At 33.6% G+C, this 15488-nt stretch overlaps 1 protein-coding gene across 1 annotated transcript; it reads right to left on the bottom strand.

Moving 5' to 3' along the window:
• Positions 1 to 3804: 3804 nt before the first annotated feature.
• LOC127120175 (zinc finger CCCH domain-containing protein 44) lies at positions 3805 to 8778 on the bottom strand. The gene is made up of 6 exons (XM_051050582.1): positions 8277 to 8778; positions 8076 to 8155; positions 6815 to 6999; positions 4426 to 6687; positions 4272 to 4329; positions 3805 to 4142 (listed from the first exon to the last, which is right to left on the bottom strand). Exons 1-6 carry the CDS (start codon positions 8537 to 8539, stop codon positions 4138 to 4140), a joined length of 2853 nt encoding a protein of 950 aa, XP_050906539.1. The 5' UTR covers positions 8540 to 8778; the 3' UTR covers positions 3805 to 4137.
• Positions 8779 to 15488: the final 6710 nt, after the last annotated feature.

Here is a 15488-nt window from a genome sequence, read left to right as displayed (position 1 = left end):
TTTAAAATTAAACAAGATATCCAAGACCAATTTATACTAGAACCTCACATCCATCTTGAACCTGAACAAGAAATCCCAACAATGACCATACCAGAACCTCAACCTGATATCGAAGCTCAAACTGACCTTGAATAAGTCACTCTTGACCAACCTCAACCAGAAACCACAAAAGACCAAACTGTACTAAAAATTCACCTTAACCAACAACCTCAACCATGTGATCATCACCTTTTTCCTTCTAGAGAAGCAGATATTGTGTCAGAATCTGGCACAATAACTCTACCTAGTCCCTCTACACATCACCCCACTCAAAATCTAAACCTCTCACCTCATATCAAATACCAAATGGAAGAGTTTATGACTATTATCTTTGATAGAGTTCATAATCTAATTACCGAGAGGCTTATTGCATATGATCTTATAGCCTATGCATCTAAATGGGACACTCTCAGAACTTTTGTGGATACAGTTCTGCAAAATCTCAAGTCTTTCTCATTCGAGTCTGTAGCTTCTTCCAGTCAGAAGCATGATCACTTAGAGGAGAAATTGACTTATGTTGCTGCCACTTAAAAGGTCATGACTGCTAAGAAAGAATAGATGGATAGAGCTTAGTGGGAGCTTATAAACCTCACCCTCTGGACTATTAGACTCAGGGGGAGCTTACAAACCTCAGACCCTAAAATCAACTTGTTAGTTAAATTAACAATCATTGGTCTTAAGTACTTGTGTTTCTCATCATCATAAAGAGGGAGATTGTTGGAACAAAATTGGTTTATAACATATCCCTTAGGTTTTGATGATAATAAAATATTCAAAGAACAATTTGGTATAGTAATATTTGTTCAAGTTTCCAGGATCATAGACTAAAATTTCAAGAATAATCTAAGAATTGGTTATGTTAGTGAACATATAAAGAGAAGCTTAAATATCATAATCTGAAGGATCAGAAGTCTACTTCTAAAGATCAGACTCTGAAGAAGTCAACTTCTGAAGATCAAACTCTGAAGAAGCCAGTCTCTGAAGACTAGACTTTAAAGAAGTCTTCTTTTGAAGATCAGAATCTGAAGTCAGTCAAAGCACAAAGACCAAGGTGAATCTGATAGATCACGTCTGACTCTGAGACTATTTTGTCTTCTTCTGATCACGTGAATACCTAAGTTGTTTTTCATATAGATAATTAGGATGTAATCGATAATTCCTTTTGAATCAAAGGAATTTCAAATGGCCTTTCAACGATATTAAACATTTGAAGAAACATCTCAATGTCTCTATTCAAGCTTCTCAAAGACTCTCTTGTGCAAACTCTCCAATGACTATTTTCCTTCATTATTTAAGGAGCTGAAGACTTGAAGAATAATAATGAACTATTGACATTCAAAGAGCAGTTACTCTGTCAAAACATAAACAAAAGTTTAACTTAGGATTTCTTATCCTTGTATACCTTAGAAATCCCTAAGTCTTAAAGAGTCTTTGTGTCTTGTATTTTGTCTACACATTTGATTGTATATCAGGTGTATTACCTCAAACAATCTTTTATTTGTTAGGTAGATTGTTAGAATTCTCTTACTTTGTGTTTGAGCATTGGAAATCCCTTGCTTGTGTGCTTGATCATATAAGTCTTTTACTTTGTGTTTGAGCATTGAAATTCTCTCGCTTATGTGCTTGAGCATAGAAGTCTCTTACTTTGTGTTTGAACATTGGAAGTCTCTTGCTTGTGTGTTTTAGCATAAAAGTCTTTTATTTTGTGTTTGAGCATTGAAAATCTCTTGCTTGTGTGCTTGAGCATACAAGTATTTTACTTAGTGTTTGGGTATTGAAAGTCTCTTGCTTGTGTGCTTGGACAAAGTGTGATTATAGTGAAAATCTCTTGTAAGTACAAGGGTCTGGACTACTCTTGGTTTGTGAGAGGAACTAGAACAATTTTACGTGTCTCTCTTCTTTCTTTCAATCCTTATTCGTTGCTTATCACTCACGTCTGGTTTAGACTCTAGACTTTGTGTTTAGAATCTGACTAAGAGTTTTAAAAAGAAAGAAAAAGTCTAACACAATTCAACCCATTTCTTGTGTTTTTCTCACCTTCATGGTCTCTCTAGGTCGGTCCCCACTCGTGCGGGAAGCAACCCGCCCCAACTTAACCCATATGTAGGAAAGGGCTAAACCCATATAATCTTAACAAGACAAAGTCGGTCCACGACTAGATACAACTCACCTATGATTATTATCCATTATATACGTCGACAGATCATTCAAGTCACATAAATGACTATAAATGATTGATCTTAGATAGCAAGACAAAATATTTTATTCCCATTAATCGTCCTTAGGTGGACAAGGAAGCATTTACCATAATGAAAAATAATTTGGTCATTAAAAACATCCAGGAAATTAGAGATCTTATATAAACCAACTATCATCACATTGAGTAGACATACTTTTTGATATCCTCGATAAACACAAATAAACCTTGTGAGTCTTATGTCTTAACACTCATAGAGATCATCACATTGAGTAAACATACTTTTTAATACCTTAGACATACATGAGGATAAACACAAATAAACCTTTGAGAGACATACTTTTTAATACCTTAGACATACACGAGGATAAACACAGATAAACCTTGTGAGTCTTATGTCCTAGCACTCGTAGAGATCATCACATTGAGTAGACATACTTTTTAATACCTTAGACATACACAAATAGATCTTATGACATGCACAAATAGACCTTATTCTTACGGGCCTACACTTATGGAGTTATTAAATTAGTGTATCTATGCGCACATTCACTATAAGCATAAATATCTACGATAGATCATTTTTCAATAATGGCAATATCAAACAACTGAAACTCAATATACAATACATAACTAGGTTTTTTAAGAAAGTTATAGAACTTTTTAGGTTTTATAAGTGAGTATAAGACCTTGACTAGGTAAATTAGTCATATGTACTCAAAACAATAGTACCAAAAACTAGGTTTGAATTTCACAAAATACCATTTTCATAAACCAAGCAAGACACATGCATATATAATAATAAACGTACCCACAATACTGAATTTATTGACTAAGCAAATATATAAAGAAATAAGAAGAATTGGTCAAATAATTATATTATAAAAAGTTGTAAATATTCTAATAAAGTACACTCTAATATCCCTAAATTGAGGACTTATCCATCACTCATTTATGAAATGTCAAGTCATTTTTTAATAATGATTTATTTTAAAATAAATACATTTAATACATTTTATCTAAAATATCGATTTTCAACTAAAACTCATTGTTACTTAAATACTTAAATAATAATAATAATTTTGAAATATAATAAAAATACAATAGTCTTCTTTTATTTTCCTAGAGAGATATGAAAATAGACAAAAACTATTCGACAAAGAATTGCACTCAAACAAAAACTGTGCTCAGAAATGGTTGGCAAAATTAAGTGATTACCCATTGAACAAAGTGAAGCATGTAGTGTTATTTATGTGGTTTGTTGCGCATTAATCTCCATCGTTAAAATATGGTATATATGGAGAAAAAAGCAAATGTTTTTCTATATGAAGAAAAGAAAAGAATCTTTGAGAACTTGGTAAATCTCAATGGATTAAAACTCTAAGGATTTTATGCGAGACAAGAGATAACAATGACAACATTAGAAAACGACTTGGAATAACACTAAAGATTCTATAGTAGAAAAAGTAAATCAAATGTTGGCACATTCAAATGCACAACACTTCGGTTTTAATAGTAACACATTAAGTGTTGTTCATGTCAGAGCAGTCTGAATAATATATCCCATATATAAAAACCAAAGAAAGAAATATATTAGGCCAATTATAGAATTTCCGCATCAGAGTTAAAATTAAACTATCAAGAATAAGTTTCTCTGCGTTTCAATGTTCAAGAAAAAATTATATAGCGAAATAGAGTTGACTGACTACGAAGAAGAAGAACGACACTCTTCCATTTCTTCCTCAACAATGAAGGAAGGTGAGAGGTCGCTGTGCTGCAAAAGAATGCTGTTATAAACAGGATATTAAGTATCCGATTCAAGTTTGTCTAAAATTTGTTTCAGCCTAAAGACTAAAGAAAAATAGTAGAGCCTCCAATGCAAAATCATCTGGCATGGCATTTCAACCTGAAAATCCAGACCCAAAATATCCATATTAAATGAACTGTGAATTGATGAAGATTAATAATAATTATACAAGATATGATACATCTTGCAAAAATAGTTATGAATGAAGATGGTAGAGAAACAACTTACGACTTGATTCCCATGAAAATTGACCAGCTGGATTCCAACTAATACCTGGGAAAGTAGGCTGCACACAATTGATAGATTAGTTTCTCTCCTTTAAGGGAAACCAAATGTAAATTTTAACTATATTTTCAAAATATATTTTACAAAGACTGCGGACCTCAGTTTCAGCTTTGGAAGGTTTTGAAGATTGTTCTCCCCCTATAACTTGATGATTATGTACATCAGCTTGCTGAAATGGCTCCTTTGATGCGACGGGTTGGGATTGAGATGATAAATGTAAATCACTGGAGGGTAAATGTAAATCACTTGAGGAGGGCAGAGTATCAAGTTTACCTCCATCAAGCATTGGGCTTAATGCTTTAGCGAAACCGAAACAATCAGTAATAGCACCCTCAGTCAACTCATCATCCCACTCCATTATTTCTGCAGGAGACTCCAATTCACCACCTTTCTCATTTGCCTCTAACTGTTCCAACAGATCTGAAACTGAATCAGTTTCGCCAAAGATTGCAGCCAGCCATGAAGGGGCATCCATTGGTGGATGGACTATATCAGAGTGAACTAGATCAGAGGCTCTCCAGTTCTGACCAGAAGATTGCCCTGAATTCACTTCATTGTCAGATTGTTTCTGATCACTTTGTCCACTATTACCCGGACCCTCAGAAGACCCATTGGAACCCAAATTTACATATTGCCCTGAATTCACTTCATTGTCCGATTGTTTCTGATCACTTTGCCCACTATTGCCCGGACCCTCAGAAAACCCATTGAAGCCAAAATTTACATTCCCTTTCAATTTTTCTTGATTCTCATTACCGCCCACCACCACTTTATCCAAAGACGGTTTTTCGTTCAAATTCTCATCAAAGGCTGTTGAAGGTAGTGCAGGTTGCACATCAGCATAAGAAACTTCACATTTGGGAGACTCTTCCCTTCTTTCAAAATGACCACTTTGGCCATCACTGATATTTCCATCCCCTTGTGTAGTCAAACCAGGAGACGGAGTGTACCCACTGTTACTCTTAACAGACTCATCTTTACCATTATTAGTGATATTCACATCCCCTTGTATAGTCAAACCAGGAGACGGAGTGTACCCACTGTTACTCTTAACAGACTCATCTTTACCATTATTAGTGATATTCCCATCCCCTTGTATAGTCAAACCAGGAGACGGAGTGTACCCACTGTTACTCTTAACAGACTCATCTTTACCATTATTAGTGATATTCCCATCCCCTTGTATAGTCAAACCAGGAGACGGAGTGTACCCACTGTTACTCTTAACAGACTCGTCTTTACCATTATTAGTGATATTCCCATCCCCTTGTATAGTCAAACCAGGAGACGGAGTGTACCCACTGTTACTCTTAACAGACTCATCTTTACCATTATTAGTGATATTCCCATCCCCTTGTATAGTCAAACCAGGAGACGGAGTTTGCCCACCATTGCTCTTAACAGAGTCATCTCCATCCCCTTGTATAGTAAAAACAGGAGACGGAGTGTGCCCACCGTTGCTCTTAACAGATTCTTTACCATTAGATTGGGTACAAACATCAGCAACCTTTTCATCCGCTATCAGCATGACAATTTGGTTGTTAGCACAAACTTCACTCCTTGTTGCAATGTTAAGACCATCCTGACTGTTTTCTTTATTTACCACCATAACACTGGTCCCCAAAGATTGTTGACCATCCTGACTATTTTCTTTATTTACCACCGTAACACTGGCCCCCAAAGATTGTTGTTCATGGTTGAATGGAAATGATACATTTTGGGAACACTTACTCAGTGCATCCGTCAACAATATAGATTTCTCTTGTTTCTCACTCCATATTCTGAGATTTGGAGGTAAATATCCAGTTCCTTTCCACTTGCGCAGCAACGCCATACTAAAAGGACCGTGAACCTTCCCAGTTGGATCCTGATAATGCCAGACTGCCTGTTCCATCCCTGTAGAGTGAAGTAATGATAAAATGTCTTTTGAAACACCAAACTCTCCTAATCTCACGTCTCCTGCATTAGTATCATCATGGTTTGCCATTTCATTAAGACTGATTTGGTTCTTTACTACATATTTATTCTCATTTAGCTCACTGGTAGTGGACAAGTCTTGTACATTGCGTCCAGCACTGTACGATGCACTGTCCCCAATATTTCCCTTAGCTTTCTTGTTTACTGGACTATTTGAATTTATTATACAGGAACTCTCGGAACCATAACCGTTGCCAACTTTGCGAATTCCTAAAACATTATGGGGAGCTTGAACATTGCAACTTACACGAACAACACCGTTCCATGGACTTTTAGCTCGAAGGACCTCATCAAAGTTCAGAGATAGTTTTCCTTTCAAGTACATCCAATACACCTTGAAAAGATACTCCCAGCTGCTTTTGTCATCAAAATCTACTTCGCACTAAAAAAAAGTAGCACAAGGACATAAAAAGATGAAAGTTAGACCACTAAGCATCCTCAACATAAAGGGAGAGGGAGGGAAAATTAGTACTAATGTGTATTCATAGTAAAGTTCATCAAACCATTACCTTAATTCCCCGGGCACTGTTTTCAATCAGTACTATAATCCTCATGCATGTTCCACACAAACCTTTGTTTCCTCTAACACTAACAAAATCAACTTCTTTTTTCGTACAACCCTTGCATACGGAATATGTACAAGTATAGCACATGTAGTGGCATGATTTTCCACAATCATTACATTGATGCCAACCTAAGAAGTTCAAAAATGAACGTTTAATTAATGCCATTAGACACAATAAAAATAAAAATCTACAAGAAAGGAAGTGATGGACTAGTCAAAATAAAGAAGGTGGACTAATTAGCAAACGTAATAATCGCAAGATTCCAGTGTAAGAAAGTAAATTAATAGCGTTAAGTAATATCGAACTGAAACAGCATAATCTAAGAATCTACCCAGGTGTCTCCTGCAAAAACACTAATAAGCCATGCGTAAGAATCTACTGTATAGAACACAATCTACAATCTATGCAAGGAATCTAATGTAACTAGCACATTTATCTTTTTCCTTCTAAATTAATGCATCCTTGGATAGTCATTTAATCAGTTGATCAACCCTAATTTTCCAGTAATCAATCAATCAACCCTACTTTTCATTATGTGATTAAGTACCCTCCAGGATCAACATACTTGGCAGGTACTCACCAGACATGAACAGAACAGAAACATTGAAAATTAAATGTTGAGATCAAGAAAGAGATAAATAGGGCTACACCACCCAGTAACAATCACCATTCCTTGATCCTCAACAATTTCCTTAAACAATAACACAATGAATACCAAAAGAGCAAAGCCCCAAAACCTCAATTACATTAGCAAAAGAAATTTTTCTAACAGTATCTCAGTTCAGTTCAGCCACCAAGACAAAGACGCAAAAGTTATAGTTTAAAAAAGAGAGAATTCAAAAGTCATTTATAAATCAGATTTCATAATCAGTAAAATCAATGATCAGGTTTCAAACTCATTATGAATTCATACTCAGTAAAAACAATGATCATATTCATACTTAGTAAAAACAATGATCAGATTTCAAATTCATAAAAAAAAATGATAAAATTTCATTCAAGTGATAAGACAATCTACTACATTGAACATTCAAAATAACATTTCTCTTATAGACAAACAATCTATAGACAAACAAACATGATAACATTATCCAACTTAAAAATATAAGTGAATTAGAACACATTAACAAGTATGTAAATCGATACATTAAACTGCATTTTAGTGCCATCAAATAAAGTTCGAAAATAGGAAAAATCAACATACCACAACTCCATCTATCGGTAGCACGGAAAAACTCCTCACCCCGCTTCACACATGCCGGATGATATGCCTTAGGACAACCCCTGAAACAATCAAAACAAGTAAAAAATAATAAATTAAAAATCACATATTAAAATCAAAAATATAGCTGAACTTATTTTAAAAAATCAACAATAAATAGATTGTGATTATGATGTGACTCACCGATGATCACAAAGAACAAGTGAGCCACCATCGAAGCAAATAAAACAAACATCCTCCTCATCCTTCGTCTTCTTCATAGGAGGAGGCCGAGGCTGCGGAAGAGTCCCTCTCGGGGGCCGACCACGCTTCCTTTTGACAGCTGTCTCTGACGTCGCCACGTCAGTGTTGACAGAGTTGACTCCGATCATTTGAGAATTCTCAAAAACCCTAACATCTTCGGTCATTACCGGTTGAGAAATCGGTTGCAGCTGCGGTTGCTCCATAGCGTTCAATTCGTATAGAACGAATCGAACTAAAAAAACAAGATTCAAGAAATCGAGTTGAATTGAAAGAAAAAAAAAACCCTAGTAATTGGGAATCGGTGGATTTGATCTGATAGGCTTAGTAGTGGACACACAGCACGGAAAGAAAAATTGAAATTTGTGAAATTTGTTAAAGGACTAAGTGCAGATGATGTAACAAGATGTTGTTGCTCATTTTATTTTTGTTTCTTTCCTTATTTAATTTCCACTTTTTTTATTATACATAGTCATAATATAAATATTTTATCTTTTACCTTTTGTAAGAAAAAAATAATATTTTAATAACTTGTTGGAGTATTTGGTAATAGTAACTGTTTGTAATGATGATGATTTTGCAAAAAACAACATCAACAGTTGAATGAGTGGAGAAAGGCGAGCATTGAGCGTGTCCGAATCTGGGTCTCTCGAAATGCACGTGGTTAGTTGTCATCAGAGGAAAGATCACAATTCACACCCCCCAAAATACGTGGGACCCACTAGTCTATTTTCATCCACGACATAAACATGATCCAAATCATACCCTTCTTTCTCAATTTAGTCATACTATATATTTTTGCTCTTTCTTTTCCCACTACCGGTAGTTAGGTAAACTATCTTTTATATATATTCTTTTTATTTTATATCATAAATAATACTAGTACTTCTTTTAAAATTTACTTCGATTCATTGCCGACCATTCATGAGTTATTATGCTACTACTTCTACTTTATATTACCATTTATTATTTTATTATAAAAATAAATATTTTGATGTCACATTTATAAAAATTATGTATCCTAAAATAAATATCACATTTACAAAATTATTTCACATCTTATTAGAATAATTTATCAAAATTATTATTCTTTCTTATTTATTTATATTTTTTTAATATATGTAAAAGTGTTTATTATTTATGGTAAAAGTATTTCTTGCTTATGGAAAAAACACTTTTACATTTTTATCCATTCTTTAAAATTGATAAATTACATGAATTTTATTATTATTTATATTTATTATTGATTATTATATGTTATTTTACGACTGAAAAGTTAAAAGAGTATGGTTCAAAAGTATAAAATATGGATTTAATTGATATACATCGACAGTGTAAAGACTTTTTACACTGTCAGTTAATCACAATCACTGATATATTTAAAATGTGTGATTTTTATTTTAAACATTTAAAAAGTAATACAAACGGATAATTGTGATGCACAGTGTAAAGTTTTTTACACTGACAATGCATAACAATTAATCTCATAAAATATTTACCAATAATAGCTTAATTTAATTAAATTATATGTTTTTAAAATAATTATAATTTATTTTCTAAATCATAAAAATAAATTTATTTTTTGTAAAATGATAAATAATATTTTATTTGACCACTTTTTATTATTTTATAATATTATTAATTACTAATGTTATTAACATAGCCATTGTTTTGTAAAAAGCATAATGTTTTTATCTAGAATTGTAAATATTAAATAATATTTTTTTTCTTTTACAATGATAAATAATATTTTTTTGGACCACTTTTAAAAATATTATAATATTATCTTACATTTTAGAAAAGTAATGTATTTGTTTATTTAAAATTATAAATAATATTTTATCTGATTGTTTAACATTTATAATATTATTTTACATTGTAAAATATATATAATATAATATTTTTTCTTTTAAGATGATAAACAATGCTTTACTAGAAAGCTTTTTATATTTTATAATATTATTTATATAAATTTTTATTCAAAATTTAGACTTAATAATAGTTTTTGTTCAAATATTTTAGTTAATTACTCTCTCCGACTCACAATAAGTGACTAATTTAGAATAAAATAGTATTTTAAAATGAATTATCTATTTCAATTTTCATTACGTCTTTTTCAATTTTGTCATTTAATTAATATTATTTTTACCATTTTCAATAAAGTACTTTAGTAAAAATATTATACTCTCTCTTTTAATTATTCTTTTTTTTAATTTATGTGAAATGGTCAACTAAATCACTCATTATGGGACGGAAGAAGTAGTTAAATTAGTCTCTATTAAAAATTCAAATCATTTTGATCTCTTTTTATATTTTGGATTTAAAACTTATTATGCGTCTATTTTTAAAAATTGATTATATAAGAAATTATGTGGAACTTAAGTTAAAAAATATAAGTTATAACACATTATTAAAAATTGGACATGTCGTCAAATTTTAATATAAAAATATGAAAATAAGATTAAAATTATCTGAATTTGAAATATAAGTGTTTTGGACCACTCACAAGACTCAAGGAATAAAAGGCCTGGAGACAAAGCAAAGGAAATGAATGCGATGTTTCCTCATTCTTACCTAAAGCAAATAACTTTGTCTCCTTAAGCATCGATCACCGTCCAAATCAATCAGACGATTCTCTGTACTACACGTCGCACTCCTCGCATACAGTTCTAACCACTCCCATATATAATAGAGAAAGTGCATCATTCCCAAGTATTCAAATCCTCCCTCACTCAAATATTATTTGTTATTCTCTATGTGACTTGGGCATTTAAGTGATAACCTTGTAGATCAGTCAATTCTCCATCAAATTGGAAGCTTAAGTCCATTACAGCAAAACACTACCTCATCGTTTCACTTATCATTTTTAGTTCTAAACTGAATAGTGACGCCGTATATGAAAATTGATATCTGATTTGCACGAATTTCCACGTCTAAATTTCTTCTAATCCATAAATTCATATCTTCTTTCTAAAGGTTCAGATCTCCGTATTTTGGTCTTCCTTCTTGAAGTTTCAACATCTTCCTTTGATAGATTCATCCTCGTATTCATTCAGCATGATGGCATCCAAAGTAATTCTATTTGTCATTTAACGGCAAGCTACCGCTAAAGTTTTTAGGCCTCATCCTTCTCCTCAGGTAGAAGACAATCAAATTCTGGTGGTGTCTCATTATAACCATACACAACAAGATCATACTCCATCAAGAGTTAGTCAAAGATCATTTCAGGCTCTCATGTTCTTTGGATCTACACAACAAACTCACCAAGACAAACCATCATATCGACCCCATCCACCACCTATTATACTTAGCGAGAAAAATGTTATATAGCCTTCAACTGTTACAGTTCAGTCTTGGAATAAAATGAGCCACTGACATGTTGAACATCTTATATAATCTGGTGCACTAGTAGAATTAACAGTTATTAGCAAAATGACTATTCATAATTGAAGAGAGCTTATAACATATGACATAGAGGAATATCATTGTACGAGAAGCGGAATCCCATGGCAATCAAGCTGTTATACATGAGTTGGTCTCCATTAAGACATCAACACCATAAGGAGAATCCCTGAGGTCGCAAGCCTGAGACCGACATTGAAGACACATAACTCCTCCACCTAACCCTGAAGGGATGAGCGATAACCATACTACCCTAGAGGTTCTTCGTCCTCATCATTCACCAATGTAGCAACCTCAAATAAGGGAAAGGTACAATGAAGATGCTTCGGTTCTAGAGTCGAAAAAGAACCTGATGTCAACTCACATCCTCGATAATAGGATTTCGAGATCATTGGAGAAGCTTCAAAAGCTACAGAGCTATAACAAAATCAGGGATCCTGGTGAGCATGTCGAGCATGAATAAAATTGGATGGATTACTACCACGCCTAAGGGACAATAAAGTACAAGCTCTTCGCATTAACCCTGATCGGAGCAGCGATGATGTGGTTCAAGACTCTCCGTGATGGAAGCATATACTTATGGAAGGACATTTATGGTTCCTTCAATATGGCCATACTTAGCAAGGTCACCCAACGAAAGAAGAAAACCTTGTACGAGTACATCGACTATTTTACAAAAATGGTAGTAGTAAAAAGGAGGCGTGAACAATGGGTTTAAGTGTTGGTTGTTTGAGAAGGGTTAAGGTTATAGTGCATGTTACGAGAAAAATTATGGCTAGAAGGAGCATGTAACCTGGGTGATTTTCTAAATAAGGCACAATATCATATGAATTAAAAATAGGATCTCTTATCCGAAGAAGGTGAGGGAGAAATCAAGGAGCAGGGAACACCGCTCACAATCGGGTATAAGAAAAAGATAGTGGCAATTGTAAAGAAGAACGAGAACAAAAATCCTGATCCAGGTTTAACACTTACATTCCTTTGAACATTTTGTGGGGAGAGAATTTTGAAAGAATGTGCAAACATTGAATTCAAGAAAGCCGAGATTAGGAACCCCTACCCGGTCAAGGAATGTTTCTACAAGATCCATATCCAGAACAAAAATGATTACATACATCTGAAGGATGCAATAGAAGAATTAATTAAGAATAGGCGACTTGTTCAGTACTCCCAAGATGGAGGTCGAGACAATAAGATAGGTAAGAGGATCTAAGAAGATTCTCCAAATAATTAATATTGACCCAACCTAGAAAAGTCCCCCAAGAAGGCTATTGAAGTTGTCACTGGAGAAAGGGAGGAAATACAACAATAGTGAAGAAGAGGAAGACCAGAAAGAAAAATGTCAATATATTAGATCCATTGCTAGTCTTCCAAGAGAAAGGAACCCCTTCAAAGGAACGATGAACATAAAAATCGCCATGTTAATGGCCATAAACAAGAAAGAATGCGACAATGTAATTGGGAAACTAGAGATACATATATCCTCAGATTTTGTGATAGTGAAAAGATAGGAAAAATCATAAACGAGATCTTTAATCTAGTGATACCATCACCATTTTGAAGTTTCTTGAGTCCTTATTGATGGCTAAAGATCGTGTGATATCATGTACTCGTATGGTCATATCTCTTTGAGAATATGGGGATAAAGAAATAAAAGTTATGGCTCTATGAAAAACCTGGCTTGTAAGTCTTCAATGATACAGTAACCTGTCCCTTGAGGTACTTCGAGCTGATGGTTACTCTAGGGGAAGGAAGAGATATTAGGACGGTAAACTCACAAATTCCGGTGGTTACCTACAAAAGCGTGTATAATTGTATAATGGGCAGACCCTTCATAGGTAGGTTACATGCAATGTCCTCCCAGGTCCATCTAAAGCTAAAGTATCACTACGTCTGTGACAAGCTAGTGACAATAAACATCGACTTATTTAGAGAAAAGAGGATATACAGGGCTCTGCAACATGATCAAAAGGAGGACAGAGGAAAATCTATGGAGATTAATGTAGCCTATATTGCTCTGTAGTTAAGAGACATGGAAATTCATCCCCTAACAGGTAAAGCAAATTATATTGGTTGGACATTTATAGGCAAAGGTTTCGAATATCAGCGTAAACCAGCTACTAGGTCCCCAACCGCTTCCCGTAGTGTCCAATAAGCAGCAGACATGCTACCTGGTTAAATTTAGCGTTCTGCATATGTAAAACACAAATATTATTACGATGATTATTTCATCAGAGAATAAATATCTTTTTGTTGAACTCTTTCTTCCTTATGATCATAAAGGTGTCAATGAGTCATGGGTGTTGTCACAGACGCCAGAAGAGTATGTCCAAAATCAACCAAATCCCTCATCATAAACGACTCATATGTACTGTCACAAATTCCACCAGCATATGAATAAAGCAATCAAAGCCCCATGATGGCCCACCGAATATGAACACATAGAGGTGTATCTATATATAGGATTAATTAGTGCTAAAGTCCTTTAACTTAATTTCAGGTTTCACTCTAGTCCCTTATCTAATAAAGGTACAAATTAGTCCATTAAAACTAGTTATGTTAGACAACTTAATCCTTTTTATTAAATATTGAGAAAAACGTTAACTTTTGGTGATATGGCATGACAACAAGGCAAAACTTGAAATACTAACTCCACAAACAAGTTATATCAATATTCTAAGCTTCATTCTCATAATTTCATTTGTTTCTTGAGTTTATAGGTTTTCCTATTCATCTTCTTCAACATTCTTCTTCATAAACATTCTTCTTCTTCAAAAAATTTGCTCAAATGTTAAAGAATTCCAGCACCTCTTCAAACAACCAAAAGTTGTGGGACAAAACTAAACTAAACCATACATAATATCATGAGAGTAATATTGAAGTAAACAAAGTTGATTGTATTAACATAATTAGAATAAGAATTTTGTTACATTGAACCATATTGGCATTGAAACAATAAACATAAAAAAGTTGTCATGAAACCATAATGTTATAATTGTTTATGTACATAGACACTAATACAAAAAATGTACACATAAACTAATACAAAAGTATCACGGACACTATAAAAACAATGTGTCATAAAATTACAATGCAGTTGGTTTAGGCTGAGTTGATGCTAGCTAACTTGATCCCTGACTTAGTGTTGGCTGAATTTATCCTGGATGACTTGGTCTCTGACTTGGTGCTAGCTGAATTGATCCTGGCTTACTTTGCCCCTGACTTGGTGTTGGCTTACTTCTTTATTATGTAACTGGCAGTTTGCAAGTAGCTTTGTTGTGTCTAATCATGTGGCTCATGTTATACCCTAAATCATCCCCTAAATATTTGCATCTGCATAATTTCTTTTGACTATTTCATCTGGTCATAAGGTTCCATTTTCATGCCTAAGTCAAAATCAATAGTTAAGGACTAAATATTAATTTGACTGTATTGATTATTTTAATCAGTTCATACATTCATATCATGCATCATTAGAGGTCTTTGAAGTGATTATATTGATGGTTCATGGTTTATTTAATATCACTTTTGGTTGAAGTATAAATGTTTGTGTAACGGGGTATTCGTTACCATTAGAAATATTGAATAAATCCAAGGTAAACCATACAAGTCGAGTCGCCACCGCACTTCTATTTATCCAAAGGAATGGTTAGAAAGCGAACAAAAACCTAAAAGTTTTATCGAATCAAAAACTAGTAAAGATGTCAGAGATCTGAGTAAGGGGGTTGGTTATGCAATGGGAAGGTTTTAAGC

This window comes from Lathyrus oleraceus, chromosome 2, assembly GCF_024323335.1.
Source record: "Lathyrus oleraceus cultivar Zhongwan6 chromosome 2, CAAS_Psat_ZW6_1.0, whole genome shotgun sequence".
NCBI classification, from domain to species: Eukaryota; Viridiplantae; Streptophyta; class Magnoliopsida; order Fabales; family Fabaceae; genus Lathyrus; species Lathyrus oleraceus.
Note: the sequence above shows the minus strand (reverse complement) of the source record. Positions and strands in the feature narration are given on the sequence as shown.